At 39.5% G+C, this 14875-nt stretch overlaps 1 protein-coding gene across 1 annotated transcript; it reads left to right on the top strand.

The window, feature by feature from the left end:
- Nucleotides 1-6427: 6427 nt before the first annotated feature.
- Nucleotides 6428-14187, top strand: pcgf6 (polycomb group ring finger 6). Its single transcript, XM_065959702.1, has 10 exons — nt 6428-6873; nt 8064-8163; nt 8921-9017; nt 9296-9351; nt 9448-9507; nt 9828-9945; nt 10119-10146; nt 10375-10473; nt 12541-12627; nt 13401-14187. Exons 1-10 carry the CDS (start codon nt 6799-6801, stop codon nt 13482-13484), a joined length of 804 nt encoding a protein of 267 aa, XP_065815774.1. The 5' UTR covers nt 6428-6798; the 3' UTR covers nt 13485-14187.
- The last annotated feature ends 688 nt before the right edge of the window (nt 14188-14875 follow it).

The following is a 14875-nucleotide window of genomic DNA, read 5'->3' as shown; positions in this document are numbered from 1 at the left end:
GGTGGTCTCCGCTCATTCACACATCAGTCAGCTATCAGGAGAGATGCTTACCAAACTTTTGTAGATAATCTGAGGAAGGCTGCCAAATTATTTCAACCTTTTGTTATAGCTTTACAATTAATTAAAAGTCCAGGTATTGCATTAGTTTTCTTTGAGATGTATCAAATTGTGCCCTCCTTTTTTTAAACTGCATCTGGCACTTGCATTAATCCACTGGTAATGGCTCGAAGTGGATTGGGGTGGTTTGCTTCTAAGTACTAAAGAAACCATACACAGGAGCAGGGTCCTTTCATATTCATGAATCAGTTACTAGATAATAGGTTCGTTTGCAAAAAAAATAGTGCCCTGAGAGTTTTGATTAGCACTTTAAATAAAACTGTTTTGTGATCCAAAATCTTTTCTGGTGCAAAAACCCAATACAGCCTGCGAAACTGGGTCAAAAATACACAACTTCAGTCTGAGTGTTATTACCTGAAATAAAATGACTACAAAGTTTTGTGTCGAAGAAACTTTTAGTTTTTAACTTTTTTCGAACAATAATGTTTTTGCTGCTTCTCTTTAACCCTTCGTTGAAACCTTAAGGTATTTATTTTCTGCAACAGTTACATTTACTAGATTTTAAATCACTTATTCTCAGCTGTATGCTTGTAAAGGTCATCCCACAGAGGCTTGTTAATCTGCTTTCAACACTGAATGTAACCTAACGTCTTGCTCCTAAATTCTGAAATATGGAGTACCCCATGGCTGTATACTAAGCCCTGTACTTTCCTCTCTAAATGTTTCAGCTTTAGGCCTTATTGCATATGCTCATAGAAGTAATTTCACCCTTAGGCTGATGATACTCAGCTATTTGTGAAGGGGGGGTGACCTTGTGACCAAAGGTCATCCCCCAATTTATGAATTAGATACCTGCTTGTCTAATTTTTTTTTTAGTGTCACGTAACTCCCATGCTTTGCTCTTTTGATTTGTCAATCTTAGGCCTAAATAGTTAAAGAAATATAAAAAACTACAGCTGTTTGTGTTTACATAGACATACAACATAGACAACAGTTTGATCACACTCACTAATTGTGTGATTTCACAAAGATTACAAAGATTGTTGGTTCCCTCTCTTTGGTCAGAGTACACGAAATCATCAAGAAGCAGTTGTTTCATATGCACTCTGGATAATATCTAGATAATTACAGGAGGAACGCTCTGGAGATTCTCCCGGCCTAGCCTCACAGCGGGGGACTTTCCCTGTCAGAGGGGAGGGGGCTCAGGGGATTTCCTGAGGTAAGATGTGACGTAAATAAACAACGCAGAAGTAGCGGCCGTAGCAACAGAGTCCGCTACACAACGTTATAATGAGAATATTTGCCTTTATATCAATGCCATGTGTAATCCAATGGAATGACAACATTCACAAAAGAGAGGAGAACAACATACTGACGAACAGAAAACATAATGCAGCCGTTTAATTACGTGCACGGAGATCGTAGAGGTCGTGGGCAGACACTTTAGCCGGTCACTATATAAACGTCATTCTCTTTCCATTGGCTGGAGTTGAAATCTCCGGAGTATATTCGGCCGCGTTCAGACATCAGCTCACTCGGACTTTCTGCGGATAAATTACTAGGGGTCTGGCCGGAGAAACTCCGGGTAAAATCCGTGCGAGAAATGTGTCTGTTTGAGTTCACACATAGCCTAAAGAACCTCCGGGTAGCCAAATCTCCGGAGTTTTTCAGGAGATTTCTGTATGTGTGAAAAGGGTTATATATTAACATAACTGACTTTTGTTGCCTCATTCAAAGGGTTTGGCTTCTCATGTACAATATGCTAACAATGCATAGTGTCCATACTATAAGTCATTTGGTGTTTTCTGTAAACATACAATCTATTTGTTGTATGCCTTTATTTGTTGCCAGCTCTAAAAAATGTCCGAAAACATTACCTGTTAATAGCTTTTTTTCTTTTTGCCATGGAAGGTTGTTGTCATTGAGTGCTAGTAAAACCCTTTGAAACTTGTGATATCAGGCTGTATGTATAACATTTACTTTCCTTGTAAAACTGAGAGTGTTGCAGTGATGGAATAGTTATAACTATTCAGATCCTCTTTATCCTCTTAACATTCCCTCCACTTGGTGTAACCAGGTAGTTTCTGCAGAATAACAACTGCTTACTGACACCAGAGCGTTCTTCTGGTTAAATGTTAACTCTTGGGAGATTATACTTTGTGAGAAAACATTGACTTGTTTTTAACATCCAATGAATAACTTTGGGAATAGATCAAATTTGCAGTACCTTATGCCTTGCGTCATGCAGTTAGTTGCTATGTGGATCACAATGGATCAAGATAGCATCTAAAAGCTCTCATGACATTTTTTTAAATATCCTGATGTCATGACTGGGATGGGAATTTCCAGACATCCGCTCACTCTGTGACAGCTTTGTTGTCTGTGTTTGTGTAGATGTAGACACAACATGAAGGGCTGCTCAGTAGACCACAGGCTAGTATTTGAATAGTCTGAAAATGGTGGAAGCCAATGGGAAACAATGGTAACTATTGGTTACAGTAAATGGTCAATACAGTTCTTTCTCTAGGTGTCCTTTCAGAGATTGTTGGGAATTTACAAGAAGAGTGAGTGAACCTGTAAAAATAGTCAAATCTGTTAATTTGTAAGGTTCTTTTAATAAATTTAGCACCAGAGAAAACAACAATGGGCCACAATAGTCAGTGGTGATTCTAGAGTCTTTTAGGGCCCTAGGCAAAAAGTCAGTGGGGGCCCCTCCAGCCATCATATCTCCATTATATCTGCCAGTTTCCTGACGCTTACTCATCTTCCTCTTCTCTCTTTACTCTTTCACTCCCAGGGGGATAATTTCTCTTCATTTTCCTTCAGTGAATTTCATTGACAAATATTAGTTTTTTAAAGCGAAAATGCATGCCACGCTTAGCAGAGCAACAAGAGGGAGTGCTGTCAGATGGGGACCCCTTAGGAAGGAATGTAACTGTCATTGCAAAATTTGCACATCTTGCGCGACTGCTGTGGTTTGAAATTTGTCAGCCCTATGGGACCCCCTACTGGCCTGGGACCCCCTACTGGCCTGGGACCCCAAGCAGTTGCCTGCCTTGTTTATTGACAAGCAGCGCCTCTAACAATTGTAAATCCAAAGCTCATTTTAAAGCTGAAGGGTAGCTCCATTACAACAATAATGTACCTCTCTAAGGAGCACTTAATGTGAGAAAAGCTGAACTAAGGTCTCATGACATAAACAGAGCAGGGACTATACTTTGTGGAGCCAATGGCCACAACTCCAGGTGGATGAGTTTCATTAACTGAAGCGTAAAACAACTTAAATGCTTAAGGGTGATGCGTTTCCAATCTCCACAAAGAACATGGTGTAAATTCAGTCCTTAAAGAATGTCTTTACCCCAAAGTGCTGCTGGGATTGTCTAAGAGCAGATTTCCAAACTCTTCTGTGCATGCCATTGCAACAACTAACACCATCTTTGTGTAATTGGGGTTCAGAGTTGTAGTTGTAAATCTTCATATCATAAAAATGTTCATGGCCCTTTGTTCCTTAATTTGTTGCTCAAAATATATCCAAAATATGCAAGCTGCCGTACAGTGCATTGTCTTGTCATAAGAAATGTATTATTACTCTGTCCAACATCTTGTAGCTCATGGAGGCTTGTGCAATTGTGGGAAACGTTGCTATGCTATGAATGATTTGTAGTCCATTCATTGAGGGGTTGTAATAACCCGCCTGATGCACCAAAACACATGATTTAAGGTCCTTTCTTTAAACTGTAATTAAAATAATTGCCATAACTGCTTCTACATATGTCCCCGTCCCCCCCCCCACATTGTTGTGGTTGCATTGAATGCTGGAAGTTTAACTGTGCTGATGCATATTTCCAAATTGAATGTTATTGTTTTTTGCAGTTATTTCAAACACGTAATGGTGTTTCAAATACGTACCGCAACATTTTCTGTTTCCTTCTCTTTTAATTCCCTGTGCAGCTGCAGGAGCTCCAGGCACCGCTCCTGGATCATTGAAGGTCCAGTGGACAATGATGGTGTCCACTTAAAGTCTCATCTCAGGAGTAAAGACATGATGTAAAAAGAATGACGCGGAAGTGGCGGCTGAAGCAACAGAGTCCGATATGAGGCCATAATGACAGTTCTTACCTTTGCATCAATGCTACCTACAGAGCCCATGCTTGTCCACAGGCAAGACAGGCAACTGCTTGGAGTCCCAAGCCAGTAAGGGGTCCCTAGGGGCTGACAAACTTTAGACCACAACAGTGGCTCAAGATGTGCAAAGTGCTGTCTGGGGGCCCCATCTAACAGCACTCACTCATAGAAAAGTGAATGACTGAATGTTGCTAGTCTGGCTCTAAATAAGGGAGAGAGACACTTGAATAACATACAATTATTGTGTTGTGTTGTGTTGTGTTGTATTGTTGGTGTCACATTATTATATATATTATTATAACATAATGGTGATGAATGCTGGTTCGACAGGCCCCAAATGAATTTGTGCCTTAGGCCTCAACAGACTGCAGAATCGCCACTGGCTACCCATTGTTCCACACATTCACAATTACAAGACTAAATCTTTTGGCTTCACGCCCAGGCAGCTGTTGCTCCATCCATCTTAATATACAGTCTGTGTTACTTATATGTTTAAAGACAGTTCTAGGGTGGGTAAAGGTCAACTGCAAAAACATTTCACTTAACACAAAAATCCCTGAATGCAAAAAAACAGAAATTCCAATAATGGAAAAAGTATTAAATGAAATTATTTTCTTGATGTGTGAAGTCTGATATCTAGTTAGGTTTTGTATGACCTTTTATATGTCTACTTGGTGTGGTTTTCATATAAGACATATATAGCTTTCGACCCAAACACATGCTTTTTAATTTCCTTTATGAGCCCTAAATTTCAGTCAATAAGTCGGGAAAAAAACAATCACAGCACTTTCATAGAAGCACTAATTGAGAAATATAATTATATATAGTTCAGTTATACAAAAATCTGATTTAAAAAAATGGTATCAAAATTTCAGGGAGAAAAAAGTAGGGTTCGCTTTTGCTTTTCTAAAATGACTTTTTAACTCTTGTGTGCTTTGAGCGCCCTCTGCTGGTAACATAGGAGAATAACAACCTTCGCTGGAGTATTTAAAAATACAATATTGACCTCAATGATTTCACTTTCTGTAAATTGTGAATTCAAACAATGTAACAGTTCTTGTAATGTACTTTAGTAAATCTTGGAAGTAATTTCACAGCTTCACATTTTGGGAAATAATGTCACTATGACAGCCCTGATTTCATGTCATATTCCATTTGTTTTTTATAATGGAGGACACAAAGCCAGAAATTAGTTTGATAACTTGATCATTCTTGCCAAATATTTCTAACTCAAATATAAATTCCTTAACTACCCTTCATGTTTTTCTTATAAGAGGTATGTCTTAAATTCCTTGTAATTTATTGTAAGATAAAAAACGATCAAAAATGCTTTTTATCTTTATTTAATCTTGACCGGTTATTGTTTGCTATGACGATGAAGCCTTGTCAAAAAGAGGCAAAAATGACAAAAGAAACAGTAAATGTGGAGAGTCAAATTGTCAGTGAAAAAAACAAAATGTATTGGCACTTTTACAAGGCAAATAAATGTTTACTAAAGATGTTTGTGCAACAGGTAGATCATGAGAGAGTTTTCAGGTTTCTGTGTGTAAGAAAGTATTGAATGTGTCATTCATCTGGATACATAGAGGGATAAACGAAAACGGACAAGCAGATCAAACACAGGCCTTTAAACTGGATAACATAATGACTCAGTAAACCAGAAGGTAAAGGAAGTATCCGGAGCGGCATTAGGAAAGAATGGCAGAATATTTAGGACACAAGCAGCACAGGCAGACACCTTCACAATGAACAACAGATAGTGGGAACAGTGAGCGCAACTAAAAGGAGCACAGAGGAAGAAAACATCATAACAAGGATCAGAGTGGGTCGTACAGGATTAAATAAAATACTTGATCTATTAGTTAAAGAAGAACCACACACTGCCAGGTAGAGGAATCAGTAGACCACAAATATACTCCAGAGAAAGAGAGAAACTAAAAAGGGACATCAGGAAGTTTGGAGAGGGGGAGCTAACTTAAAAATATATATACTTGATATTGAAATAGGGGGCTTTTATTAAGGCTATATATGATCTCTGGTCGACACTCTACACTCACAGTAGGTGATGGTAATGCAACACATATGTCAACCCCATTAAACCCCACAGAAGATTTTATTATTATTATTATTATTATTATAATTATTTACAGAAAGTAGTCCTACACATTAGATATTTTGATGCACAGTCCTGACCAGTAGGTGGCGGAATTGTACCAATTCGTTGTTTGCCAACCGCCATAAAATTTTAAAGAAGAAGAAGAAATTGAACCGCTTGTGCAAAACAGGAGCAGCATGCGAGAGAGAGGGGAATTAAAGTCGCTTCGGTGTGTGTGAAAAGGGAAACAAAGAATATAAAAGTGTTGTGTCATTATTATTATGATAGTTTATGATATAGTGATAACGCGTCCAGCTGTATTTAAAGTTGTTGTAACAGAAGCTAAGCTAAGTTTAGCGTTAGCAAACTAGCCGAGCTATCTCAACACAAAGTTTCTCTGCACATAGAAACAACTTTGACGTTTAAAGAGAGCTTGTGTGTGTGTGTGTGTTGAAAACAGCTCTTAATTTGGCATAGTTTCGTGGTGAATAGAGTTACGAAGGTGTGTTTGTGTGTAGAAAATGTCAGCTGCTCAGTTTGGTCTCAGGAGTCATGAAGGCTCAGCAAACATCTCAGACTGCGACTCAGAGGAAGAGGTAAGTGTTCAAACACAGGAAACATGTTCTGATTTCTTTTCATCATTTCTCACTCACAATCATCTCACCTGTGTGTCACATCTGAAACAAAGGTCAAAGTTGACGTTTATGACTCGGGTTGCCAATAAATGACCAGATATTTAGTTTGGAGCTCAGTGTGGGTCTGATTTGTGAATGTATTGGAAAAGTCTGAAATGTTTACGTGACGTAACATTTCTAAAACTATTTTATATAAGTTTTTATAATTAACCTGTTTATCTCCCCAAATGACCCTTAAACATAAACATCACACTGTAGACCTCCATCTGGGAATAACTTCAGCTAACACTTTAAATTAAGGTCACAGTATTTACCATTAACTAGTTTCTTATTAGTCATAATTAAGCACTTATTTGTATCTTATTCTGTATGACCATAATCTATAGCTAAGACAGAGATCTCCCTCTATCCGGCCTACATACTGCTTATGAATAGGAAGTTGTTGAACATTGGAAAAAAAAAAAGGGTTTAAAATGTGAAAGCGAGGCATAACTCACTCAGTCACTAAATTCTTTTTATGGATATTTCTTACTGCTCTTACAGCTTCAATTAGTCTGACTCTTTTTTCACAAAAGTGCATCGATATTGCTTGAACCTTTGGCTAACATCTCTGTAGCAGCATGCTGTGTGAGGCTCTCCTCCGTCTCCTATTGAAAATCCCCGTCAGCATGAAGTGCTTAACCCACGTCTTCTCTGCTACAAAGTCTTTTCACTTCAGCTGGTTTATCTGCATTTTATCCACACTCAGTCACCACAAGGCGACTGAACAGCACCATCTATGAACTTTATTTCAGCACTTTTCTAGGCTGTTTGTAGAACAAGAGAGGGGCTGGGATAGGCTGACAGGTGTCACTTGACGGGCCTGATCAGTGCATGACGGGCTACTGGCTGTCTGATCTCATCTAGGATCAGCTAAGTGTTGTCTAGTGATTACATAGAAGTTACGTCAATATGGGGTAAGGGGCTCGGGACAAATGTATTTAGTTCCAAAAATGGGACGTCCCTTCCAATACAGGACGATTGGCAGCGCTACTCAGAGCCTATGAAGTGTGCTTTTTTATCTAGGAAACAATAGCCTAGATATAAATGCCGTGACCTTTCTATTTAAAAACTACAGCTACTGACTTGGATATGTTTTTTCCCCCCTACAGCCCAAACTCCCCCTGAATCAGTTCTACCCATATATCCGCTGTTCTTTGTGTTGTGGCTTCCTCATCGATGCGACCACCATCACAGAGTGCCTGCACACATGTGAGTAACAACAGAGGGCTGTATTGACTCCTGGGGTCCTTTTAAAGAGAGTATGAGGGTCTCACATTAACAGGGAGGCTTCTGGCTATCAGAACTTTCAACCTAGATTGGATAGCAGTAAAAAAAAAAAACACACAATACGATTACTGGTCCCCATACCACAGCCATAAACATCTTGAGTTCCCTTCTATAACATTTAATTATAACAACAAGAAAACAACAACAGAGAGAGGTCTATAACCCTGCATAGATGGAAATGTACATATGAACTACAACAAACACATTTGAATGTTAAACTATGAAGCAGTCTAGCCTTTAGAAATCTTCTATAACATTAAGAAACAGTGAGTCCACAATGACCAAAAAAAAAAAGACTTGATTGAAATGGCAGGAAGAAACAAGCAGAACTTCTTTGGCAGATGAGGTCAGTAGAGCAATGTGAGGGACTGACACAAAGTTATCAAATTATAATCATTATATAGAATGAACCAAACTTTAAATATTAACAATGATGATTAAGTCTTAGACATTAAAAGTAGACTATGGGACAGTTGCATCACACTGGGGGAAAATAATTATTTTAGAGCACTTTCTCTCTCCATGTGTCAGATTCAAAGCGACCATAAACTTTTATATTCTCACGTCTTTGTTTGTCAAAATGTCTTTGTATTTACTCAGTTATACAGTAAACAAGGTGTTGGCTGTGTCTAACATTGTGTGTCTAACATTGTGTGTTTTATATTTTTATTTTTTTAAGTCTGCAAAAGCTGCATCGTGAAGCACTTTTTCTACAGCAACAGGTGTCCGACATGCAGCATCATAGTCCACCAGTCGCAGCCCCTTTACAACGTCAGGTACGTCTTTGAGCTGGATGTCAACCCCCTTTTTCAATATATGATGTTTTAGTTTTTCTTTTAGAGGAATGTCATGAAAGTTTTGAAAAATACATCTTTGATAAGTGGATTGTATTGACTTTCTTGTACGTAGTTAATTGTCAGAAGGCTTAACTGTTGAGGTTTCTAAAATAACGTTAGAATATAAAGATTTTATAAATGAAAGTCTGCTGTGTTTCACATTTTATTTAAAGCAGTCATTGCTTAGCCTTAACAGCTTTCCTTTCCTTTTCATGCAGACCTGACAGACAACTTCAGGATATTGTTTTCAAAATGGTTCCCTTCCTGGAAGAGCGTAGGTCAAGTACACAGTAAAGATGCATGAAGTGAAATTTATGTACAGTATGGGTCAATACCTGTTAAATAAACATACTATTTTTTTGTACCACAGGGGAAAAGAGTCAAATGGTTAACTTCTACAAATCAAGGGGACTGGAGGTGCCAAAACCAGGTAAAAGAATGAGCTTTGGGTTAATGTTAGTAAACAATTATTTAATAAAAATAGCATGTAGATAAAGACTATCCAGCTGCAACATTAATTTCTCCACTAGAGTATATGATATATTATCTTCATTGTCACTTTACAATGAAACCTGTAGCTGCTTAATAAGAAATGCTTAGAGAATAAATATACAAATACTGAAGCGTATGTATAGTATGATTTACATCTCAACTTCTATGTTTTCATGATGCAATGTAATCTGAGTGTTATCAACACTTATCATTTCTTCTCTTCTTTTCTCTGATTTTTGTTTCCTTCTTGCTGCGCAGTGGGGATCTCTCCTCCAGGTCCGGTTGTCTTAAAGAGGCAGAAGAAGGAAAGCGTCCCCCAGTCTCTGTTTACGATTCCTCCTGAGCTCGACGTGTCTCTGCTGCTCGAGTTCGTCGGGTAGGGAGCCAACCGAACCGTCCATTGTTCACCATGATGTAAAGCTGTATGATTGTCTTATAACATTTTATAAAGAACATTTGCAGTTGCGTAAAATCACCACTAGATGGCGCCACTTTTGTACATTTGCTAAAGTGTTTTGTTTGCTGTATAATAACTCTTGATGTTTTCAGGGCTGAAGAGGGCATCAATGACTATAAGGTAATGTTCTTTTTCATATTTTAGCACGACACAAACATACAGCAGATCTTTCATAACTTGATAAAAACAAGTCTGAGGCTTTAAGAGTGTCAGGTGAAATGGTTAAAGTTCTACTACAAGCATGATTCTTGGTATTAAATTCCAAACATTTAATAGTATACCTTCAACATGAACACAGTTATTCTGGAGACAAACTTACACTCAGTTTATTCCACACTGTGTATTTAGCCGTTGGAGAGGCGGTACGTCCGCGTGTCGGGCGAGGCCACGATCCGCCACGTGGAGCTGTTCATCAGGAGGATGATGGCGCTGAGCCCAACCTGCCAGGTGAGTCCGCCAGGCCTCCAGCTAATGACCAGAGTCTAAATCTTGATGCTGCTTTAGTTGGACAGCAGGGGAGGTCAGCATTACGGAGTAGTGTAGGCGTGAACCCTGACGAGAGCAGCATGTCAGAGAGGAGGCGTCTTCATGTGGTCAAAGTCAGTTGTGTCATGATGGCGAACAGCGATACTAAAATGGTGAAATGCTAGAAACGTGTTTGTCTAACGTACTCTACCACATGGCCATCACAGCCTGAACAACTCTGAACATTCAAGCTCCAGGTAGTGACAACACAGACGTTACCTACCAGACCAGAAGGACCCTAATGGCCCCCAAAACCAGAATACAACTATTCCTGGGGCCGTCATCACTCGTGCAAAGAACAGCAAACAGCATGGAGATGGATTTAAGTACTCTTAGACGTTATTATTTGAGTAACATTTCATCACTCACACACCTGGGCACGTGTTAAAGGCTAAAATAGTTCAACTTTATTAGAGTTACATGTGTAACTGAGCTTTCTGGGTTTGCCTAACTGAATATACCTCATAAGAAAACAATCAACAGTTCACAGACGTGTAACTTCTCCAGCCACGGCTTCAGCTTTTTTTCAACAGAAGTGTGCACACCGAGCCGAATTACAGCAACAACAATGGCATCATGGCAGCTACGGTTACTCTCTAGAGACACATTACTCCAAAAGACGAGAGCACATTTAAAAAAAAAAAAAAAAAAGACGATGATAGCTTTCTGTGTTAGATATTTATTACTCCCTCAAGTAGGCACAAATTGGCTGATGGTGCCAACTATTTAATGGCAAATATTTATCAATTTCATGATATTTACCAACAAGTTTTTGCTGAAAACACACAAAAAAAACAGTATTTTCACATAAAAAAAATGTAATACATTTTTCGGTGTTTATTGTAGATCTGTGGTGTGTGCTTGTGTTTTTCCTGCTTTGTGTCCTTTGCCAATAACATCCCTTAGAGCAACAACAACCGAGTTATTCTGGCCGGCACACTGATGTATACCTGAATAGAAGCTGAGCGTGACATAGAAGGGTGAACTGCTGCGGTCAAAACTCAGTAGGAAGTCTTTGTGTAAAGGAAATAGAGACGCTGCTTGAGAATAACCGTAATCTGATTGTAATCAAATAATAAGTGCAGTGATACCACATGTCTGTCTCAGAGCTGCAAGAGCAGGCTCAGGATTACACATGTTAAACTGTCCTGCTTCCCTCAGGGCACACACAGACAGAAACGTTAAAGAGGTGTAACTGTATCAGGTATTTAGGAACACGTGGATGAGGATTAGCAGCTTACGCTCATTTCCTGGCATCAGTTTTGCTCGACCCAGAACTGTCTGCACAGAGAGACACTAAACACAGGTCACTTTCCAATCTGGCAGCTATAACAGTCGTTATGTAACTTTGAAAGCATCAGAATCGACTAGTTTAGCCTTCTACCTTCTTCTAGTTTGTTCAGTGAAATGATTCTCTCTATATTTGTGATGTGGAGCTGGGACACTCCCCCGTCCCCCCTTTCAGTGCTCACTGGACTAATCAACTAATAGAACCAGCCCACCTTTGCAGGTGCCCCATTGGCTGATATAGATGTGGATGTATATGATTGATTATATTTATACATTTTTTTCTAAATTTCAACTACCCTACTTAAATGATGCTTGCAGCATGTTTCTTGATGACCCTGATCAAGGCCCAAAGCTGAAACGCGTCAGCCTAATAAAGTTAATAAAGTTGATCTTCATACTGCAAGTGCTGCTGGAGCTTTTTAACCTTTTTGACCTGGTTTCAACTCTGACATGCAATTTAAAAACTGCAGACAGATGTGCTTTTCTCTTGTTAGTACTCTGTGTAATAGGCTGTTAAAAAATACCCGAATCCTGCAAAGATTGTTTTATCGACCATCCCCCTCTGACCCTCCAGTTTTGAGTCAGATCAGTCTGAAAGCTTTCACACCTGTAGTAAAATCATCAAAGTCCCTAAAAATACACAAAAGTCTCATCTGTGAAGGGTTTGCAGTGGTTGATGTGTTTCTTTGTGCTCTGCAGGTGGATGTGGTTTGTGGAGATCACCTCCTGAATCACTACCAGTCACTCAAAGACATCCAGAGGTCTCTGGGTGACGAGGCTCTGCAGGTAAGAACCTCAAGAAGCACCTGATAAGAACATATTAGAGTTCTGATAATACTTATTTTATAGAAGGCGAGGAACACTTTAGGACCCTGGCACACCAAGGAGATTGTCAGCCGTCGGTCCTATTTGTACCAACGGTGAGCGGTTGTCCCCCCAGTTTTTGCTGTGTGTCCAGCTCCGTCGCTTCCCGTCAGCCCCCGTCTGTCTTTTCCGGCTGATTCAACGTGTTTGATCGGCGTCGGATGGGAGCGGTTGGTGAGAGGAACCTCTCTGATTGGCTGTTTTAAGGTTTCATTTCTCTCCATCTCTCCTCTCAGGTTCAGTAAAGCCCCTTGAGCATGTCGCTGTAGTATCCATGCTTTCACCCATTAGTGCGGTTTCTCCTTATTTGTCTCCTCCGCCTCTCCACCAAGAGCTGACAACACCAGCGCCATTTTCAACTTTTTATCAGACATTATTCTCCATTAGCAGTCTGCCTATAATACGAGTGGTGACCGACAGTGGTGAGATAATGGTCTTCTCGTATCATAACAATGGACTACCGCCTCCTGCTGGCATGGAGAGTTATTTCCTCCCATGCATGCACAGAACAACGTGGTGGTTGGCTGTCGGCTGTAGTCTTTGCGGTGTGTTCTAGTGCAACTTTATGGCCAAGACAAAAGGCGACGTGAGGCGACACCACAGTTGGTCTTTATTTCCACTAGTTCTTTGCCATCTGCTTGTTGTGTCAGGGCCTTTAAACTGATCCACTTTGTCTCACTTTCACTTTGATCCAGGATGGTCTGCTGGTGCTGCACTTTGGCCTGGTCCTGCCCTTTGAGCCCTTTAATTCCAGAGGAGATGGAGCGACCTCCGATTGATCAGACTCCTCTGTTAATGCGCAGTAAGGTTTCTGCGTTGGCATTAATGTGCAAGAGAAGTTGCAGAAAGTCTTAACCTTTACTTTATTGAACAGTCTGCAGTGGAAAGATGTTGACCTGACCGTCTGTTCTCTGTAGCACCAAATGTTAAACTCTTACGTTGTATTCAGGGTAACTCACGTCTGCTGCAAATCTCCTGCAAACACGTTTGATTTTCTGTGAGCAAATATTTAAAAATGTCTTATGCTAGATGAATTGAAATGACAAGTTCTTCATCCGACTGCCAAGGAATCTTTATTTATGCTGAGGTGTGCTTCAGTCCACACATGAATGGGACCGCTGCTGTAGCTCAACATGGACCGTCTTTGTTTGAAAGCAGAGACTTCTATTTCTACATTTTCTATTTATGGCTCTCAGGGGATGAGTGTGATTTCTGCTAGAAAAACTGTGATTCAAAGGGCTTGATACAAAAAGGGCTTCCACTACCAAAGGTTTGTGTGTGTTTATATGGAATTAAACCCACTTCTGCTTGATTTACACATTCCATTTAACAGCTATGAACTTTTGTAAACATTTATACAGCGCAGACATTTAAAGAGATTTGGGTGTAGAAGTTTTTTTTCTTTTTTACAAAATACTTCTGGTATGTTGGTTTGTCAGAATAAATTAATAAATTGACAACAGAGAAACGTGTCCTAATTCATTTTTGTTTCCTGTTTCTCTTTCTTGCTCTTGACTACTAAATCAATCAGAACCAAATTAACACAAATGCTAAACTTTGATTCAATTGTTTGTGGTGGGAAGAAGGCCTGCACGATACGAGAGAAATATGCAATGTGCAATAACATTGTTCAATATTGAAATAACAATATAATTTGTGATTTAGAAAAAATAAAGTTTTTTTTTTTTTTTAGACTTTATTAATCCCTGAGGGGAAATTTTGGTTTACTCTGTTATTGAGAGACATGTTCCTCACACATAGGAACAAACAGGACGTGTGGACATGGGTTAGTGATGTCAGAGTGGGGCTGCTACAGGGAGCGCATCAGAGCTGTTTGGGGTTCAGTGCCTTGCTCAAGGGCACCTCAGCAGTACTCGGGAAGTGCCCTGGCACCTCTCAAGTTACCAGAACAACTTCCTACTATTGTCCGCAAATATATAAGAACTATTACTCAGTTTTTGTATTCATCTGCTTTTCCTCGTGTTTAATACAATACTTGATTTTGCACAGGTCCTCTTTATACCAAAATAAATCCAAAAAGAAAAAATGTTCTCCAATGAGACTGATTCTTAAAGTATCAAAAGGGACTTTTTTCATGCCAATGTTTCCAAATGTTGACAAGTGCCACTCATCGTAGATTAATGATTGGTCTTTTTAAATAACACTAATA

Source organism: Labrus bergylta, chromosome 10, assembly GCF_963930695.1.
Source record: "Labrus bergylta chromosome 10, fLabBer1.1, whole genome shotgun sequence".
Classification (NCBI taxonomy): Eukaryota; Metazoa; Chordata; class Actinopteri; order Labriformes; family Labridae; genus Labrus; species Labrus bergylta.
The sequence above is the reverse complement of the archived record's forward strand: the minus strand, read 5'-3'. Positions and strand labels throughout refer to the sequence as shown.

Excerpts from the sequence above, each read along its gene's own strand:
- pcgf6 (XM_065959702.1), top strand. The coding sequence starts at position 6,799 with ATGTCAGCTGCTCAGTTTGGTCTCAGGAGTCATGAAGGCTCAGCAAAC. Across the intron at positions 9,018-9,295 it reads CAGCCCCTTTACAACGTCAG|ACCTGACAGACAACTTCAGG; the intron begins GTACGTCTTTGA and ends CTTTTCATGCAG. Across the intron at positions 12,628-13,400 it reads TGGGTGACGAGGCTCTGCAG|GATGGTCTGCTGGTGCTGCA; the intron begins GTAAGAACCTCA and ends ACTTTGATCCAG.